The 6137-nt window shown below is 41.3% G+C and overlaps 1 protein-coding gene across 1 annotated transcript in view; it reads left to right on the forward strand.

Annotated features, from left to right (window-relative positions):
- The first annotated feature begins 5710 nt into the window (after positions 1-5710).
- LOC101589894 (calcium and integrin-binding family member 2-like) overlaps positions 5711-6137 on the forward strand; it is a 16460-nt gene continuing 16033 nt past the window's right edge. Inside the window, exon 1 of the mRNA XM_004629285.1 lies at positions 5711-5830. Within this exon, the coding sequence (XP_004629342.1) occupies positions 5711-5830 (120 nt within the window). The remainder of the gene's footprint in view (positions 5831-6137) is intronic.

Consider the following 6137-nt stretch of genomic DNA (forward strand, 5'->3'; position numbering starts at 1 on the left):
TGTGTGTGTGTGTGTGTGTGTGATACAGCACACTGTTAACCCAAGTGTTAAATTTGCTAAATTACAGAGTACAAATCAGTTCCAATTCACATCTGGATTTGATACATTGTATAGTTTGATACAAGTATAGCTTGTTGTGTACAAACTGTGTGGTTGTGTATGGACCAAGAAATAATCCTTTTTTTGTTTTGTTTTGTTTTCTTTCCTTTTCTTTTCTAATATTTTTACTGAGTAACAAATAGCAATGAGACAGTTTAAGAAAGACAGTTTATATCAAACCTAAACATGTACACAGAGTAGGAGGAAGTACATGATTTTGGTTATGTTAATTTCTGTTGACTGAAAGTATGCACATGCTGTAGTTTGAGTGTATCCTCTGAAACAATACTGAAATGTAATTAATTTGAAGTAGTTATTCCGAAGTGAGTCCAAGCTGGAGATTCAGTTGATGGCAGAGGACTTACCAGTCCAGTTCACGCACGCCCTGGGTTTGAGTCTCAGAACCACAAAAGTCAGTCTAAGAGGTGCCCTTATAAGTTGTTTTATGCTACTGTCAAGGAGTGAGTCCTTATGAAAGGATAAATTTGGCTCCCACTCGCCCTCACACACCCTCTCACCATGAGGCCTTCCACCATGCAGTGACTCAGGAAGAAGACTTCCCCAGGATGCAGCCTTTGGCCTGGGACCTCTCAGCCCCCAGCTATACTGTTTTGCTTGTTACTTACCCAATCCATGCCTTTAGGATACAGCAACGCAAAACAGACTGAGATGACACAAATGTGTAACAGATTCGAGAAACTTAGAATAAATGGGACTCCCTATGGCTATATGACCTACATGTTTTAAGGGGGGAGATAAAAGAAGAAAGAAGAGAGGGGAGGAGGAGAGGAAGTGGACAAGGAGAAGAGGTGGAGGAAGAGAGGGTATCAGCAGAAGAAGAAGAGGAAGAAGAGGAAGGAGTGAAGGAGAGAGGAAAGGGTAAGGGACAGAGAGGAGCAAGAAAGAGAGAAGACCATGAGACCATATGTGGGAAATGGAGAACTTGTAAGATGTGAATTGAAGGAAAATGAGACCACTGAAAGGGCAGCGAACCTGCAACTAAGACTCAGGTGCAGACGTGAATTTTGAGTCTGGTAACTTTATGGAGTAATGTATATTGGAACTCTACTTTTTTAGAGGTTTATCTTTTCATAATCTAACACATAATCATGCAAGTACCTGCTTGAAATAGAATTATTCTCCGTAACTCTTAGTTATTGTACATTGATATTTTTTCTCATCGAATGTTACTAGGCCATTTAGGTAACTCATAGTAAAGGATATAGACTAGGCCTGATCGCTTTAATATTGTTTTGTATTCACACTAGAACAATTATAAAGTAAAAGTTAAGAAATGCTACACACTGATTTAAACATCTATGCAAAGATATATATATTCTTTTTAGTAAGATCTAGTTACGTGGACCCTGCCAGGATAAGAGGGTTGCACAAGGGGTACAAAGGCAACATGTCACAGAACTCCAATAAACTACTATATTAACTGGTTTATTCAAAGTACCATCTACAACAAAATAATTATTGAAACTGTCCTATTAATTGGTTTTGAAACTGTCTCATTGCTATTTGTTTCTCAGTAAAATTAATTTTTTTTAAAAAGGTACCATCTAAAGGACTGGCCAAATAGCTCAGTGGATTAAAGTGTCTGCAAGCAGGTGCAGGGGCCGGGGATTCAATCCCCAGGCCTCCCTTGCCAGCCTTGTCCCTGGGGTGTGCTGAGATAGTAATTAAGACTGGGTGTGGTGGTACATGCCTGTAATCACAGGACTTGAAAGGTTGTAAACAGGAGAATCACTAAGGGTCCAACCTGTGTAGTGAGACCCTATAGACTCTTCCCTAAAATACAGAAAAAAAAATCAAAGTACCATCTATCTTGAGAAGTACCAGTGATTATTTCTACTTCTCTAAAGAACATGAAATGATAGTAGAAGGAATGATTAAAGTCTTCTCAGAGGACCAAGCACACATTTTAGCTGTAAACCTGACATCTAAGATTACAGCCAGAGAGCATTCAGTTTCTTGTCTCTTCAGGATCACCATATTTCACATCTGACAAAGTGGTTGTGTTTTTTGCAGCTTGAACTTAAAGACAAAGGTTTTAGAAAGAAAAGGAGATTTCATAATCTTTGTACATTCCAAGTAGTCCACAGAAATAGAGGCAGAACAGAGGTGTGTAAGTTGTACTGCTTTTCAAGTAAAATGAGAATGGGGAGAAAAGGGTTATGTGTTAGTTGTCCGGCAACACACTACCCCAAAATACAGAAGATTGTACTAATTGTTTTATGCCTAGGCCAACATCTTGGATGTCAACTGCCTTCAAAATACGTTGGAAGCAGATTCACTCCAGATGTCTGAAATTTCTTAGAGAAGTAGCTGACCAGAGCAAAGTTCTTTCTCATACTGAGCAACCTGAATCAGTACAACAAACAAAGAACCAAATATGAGAAACACATGGAGCTTCTTAAAAAATATCCTGAGATCCAGGAAAGAGGAAACGAGCATGTGTGAGCCATGTCCCCTGCCAGGGCTCTCCAGCAGGGTGACACCGCATCCTTGTTCCTCTCTTCCATGTATGCTTTTTTTGACAGATTTCTGAATTTACTTTCTACTCTTTAGAAATCTACTGATAAGTGATTAAATTCACAGCTCCAAAAAGCCAAATGACAAAGGAAAGAAACAAAGAGGAAAGCCACATTTCACAGGCGAATAGGCCCCACACTTTGTAAACTGTCCATTCTCTCTCAACCTTTCTCTTCTCCAAGATGAGCTTTTTGACCATGGACAGTAATAGCAGCCTCAAAGAAATAAAGTGAATTTCCAATGTCATGAGTGCCTTGCTGAGAAAAATGTTGGATTTAAACAAATTAAGCCACATCTCCAGAGAGCTTCTGAAGGCCAAAGCTGAACTGAAAATAAATAGGCTAATAGATTCTCACATGGAGTTACTGCAGTGAGCAGAAGTTGTACCTTTCAGCTAACTTGCTTTTCTTGAAAATGGGATTAGGACAGAGATGTCTGGAATCAGAACATGAAATTTCAGGAGTAATTTATAGGATATACTTTTCTCGCGCAATAGACATTACTAGCGAATCCATTTCCTCCCCTTTCTATCTCGTTCTTTCCGTCTGCTTCCGTACTCACTGGGCCAGGTTTCCAGGCAAACTGCTAAAGAAGGGAGCAAGGGAGTGTGACAGCACAGCCTGTTCAGGCCTGCTGGGTGCACAGGCCCCTGGAGCTGTGACAGGTGTCAAACAGACAAGCTGCGGTGCGTTTTTCCTCTAACTGCTCCATCTCAAATGGTAAAGAGCAGAGTACCAAAGAGCAATCCTCTGCTTCTGCCACTCCTGCTTATGTTAGTTCTGGAGATGTGCCGTGGCCTCTGGCTCAGGGAGACTGCCTGCTCCGACAGGGATGGCACATGCTCACGCTGATCAGAGAGTCTTAGCAACTGCTGGAGGAACAGGAGGCTGCTCAGTTTAGGGGTAAGCACATATAAGTAAACAAAGATATGTCTTATTCTTTCAGGCATGGTTTTCAGGGTGTGGAAGGAAGCCAGATGCGCTAGCATGGGGGAAAGCCGTCAAGGACAGGATTGCAAAACTGCAGGCCAGGCGGTTTCTGTGCTTTGTGTGTTTTCTTACTTTGTTTTTCACATTATCTCCCTTAATATTAACTAAAAGTGTTTTTGTTTTGCCAGATGCCATGGTTTGATATTGTTGCAGTGCTCCTCAAGGTTTCACATGGTAAAAATTCATCCCTGTTGGGAATTATTAGTGGAAATTTAATCAAAATATTGGGTTTAAAGGTGGACCTTTGGGGCAGTGAGTAAGATACAATAAGATCATGGGGTGTCACCTTTATTACTGAATTCTAGTGGCTTTATAGGAAGAGGAAGATAGCCACACACCATAACTGAGTTATGCCACATGATACCATGAGGTGCCATGGCTGCAGACAAGAAAGCCATCATCAAAAGAGATTGGACGCACTCAGGGTGGTATGGTTGTGGACAAGAAAACCATCATCAAATGCAGCCATGGACACTGCACTTCCAGGAACTCGAGTTAAAATAAAACTCATTCTTCAAAACTTAGCCTTGCATCTGGTATTTTGTTGCAGTAACAAAAAAAAGGAACAAATATAACAGCATTTCTAGAGCTGAGAAAACAGGATTTTTCTAACCAGAACAGCACATGATAGCGGTAGTAACTCACAACGAGAGAGTACTACAAGACATGGAGTTGGAACTGCTTGGTTAAAATAGCTTTCTTCCATCAAAAACCTAGCAAGTTTTAATTTTAAGAGAGGAATTGTCCACTCTTAAAATTAAAGAGAGGAAATGACACATTGCAAGTCATTTATTATATAAGGAAGCCATTCTCTTAGTGACCAAGAATATAATCTGGGATTAAGCCTAAGCTTAAATTTGTAGCACTTGCAACTACATGATTTTGAAAAAGCTTCTTAATCATCTAAACCACAGTTTTGTCATCTACATAATGTAGATTATATTTGTCATTTATAAGGTGATTGTAAAGACAAAAGTATGCAGGGAAAGCTGTCAGCACAGAGCCTAGAAAACTTCAAAACAGTTAGTATCACCATCATCATCATCATCACTCCCCATGTTTTCTAGCAATTCAAAGAACAGAGCTGATATTCTTCATCAAGAAATGTAAGGATAAGGTTGGCTGGATAGCTCAGTGAATTAAAGCACCTGCTTAGGCATGGGCAGAGATCGGGGGTTCAATCTCCGGCATGCCATGCCAGCCCTGCCTGCAGGGTTTGCTGAGCCTGTGATGGAGACTGGGCATGGTGGCACACACCTATAATTCCAGTGCTTGGGAGGCTGACAACAGGAGGATCAATACAAAACCGATCTGTGTAGTGAGACCCTGTAGACCCTGTACTAAACATACGCACAAAAAAAAAAAAAAAAATTTTAAACAAATAAATGGAAGCATGGAAGGAGTTCCTCTTTCTGTTTGTCCTCCTGCCTTCTCATCATAGTAGACTGCTGATTCCAAATAATCTAGACTCCAGGGGGAGAGAACACTCACCAGATGTTAGTGAAACTCTTTTCTGAGGGTGTTTCGCTGCTAGGATGACTCATGCCTCTTGGGACAGGACTAAGACCACAGTATTGATTTCAATCTCAGGAAGATTCTAAAATGCAAACAAACACCTCTTTCACCGACATCGAAGTTGACTTTTGGAGAACAAGCTTCCCTTATTAGGTATGCAGTTTGGTGGTCTGTAATTCACAGCTCGTGAAGAGGGACTATCAAAGGAAAACTTAAACGCCCTACCCATGGGACTGAAAGAACTCCTCTGCTGTAACAAGTAGAAAAGGTTTAGAGAAAGAGGGAAGTGAGCAGTAACTCAGGGAGGACAAATTTATCCCTTTGAGAAGAAGTACTTTTAATAGAGGATAAAAGAACAGGGCTATATTGGGTGGGGATGGAGAATCTGAGGGCTGGGGTGTCAAGTCAGAACAAAAGAAATCTCATCAGAGATTTATCTGACATTTGTAAAGTATTCTAAAACTGCGCTGGACTTCTCCTGTGAGACAAACTGGAAAGCTGCCAACAGCTGGACTGGACTCTGAGGAGAGAAAACAGCTCAGAATGCTCAGTGCAGAGTACTGATCTTAATGAAAAAGAAAGACCAAAGTGGAAAAGGAAGGGACACAGTGTGTTGCTTCGCCTCCCCGGCACCGTGGCAGAGCCAGCTCCGGCACACCAGGGATCCACATGCCGACTTCCAGGTGGAGGTGAGTGGCCCTGGCCACCCAGATCAGCAGCCTCAGAAAAGGCAGCATACGCACCACAGGCCCAAGAGACACCAGGGCTCAGGCGTCAGGGAAGGGAGGCGAAGAAGTGAGGAGACAGAGACAGAAATTGTCGAAGACCCTGCACCAGCGATCCAGCTCTCGCCACCAAGATGCCAAGCTTAAATATGTGATCATACTAAAATTTCATAACTGAAAATATCAATCTTAAAGAAATTATTTTGGTGACCTGAATAAATGTTTAAGTTTTGTAATTCATTTTGTAATGTCAAAATAACCCATACATCAC

Source organism: Octodon degus, unplaced genomic scaffold (assembly GCF_000260255.1).
Source record: "Octodon degus isolate 3935 unplaced genomic scaffold, OctDeg1.0 scaffold00028, whole genome shotgun sequence".
Lineage (NCBI taxonomy): Eukaryota > Metazoa > Chordata > Mammalia > Rodentia > Octodontidae > Octodon > Octodon degus.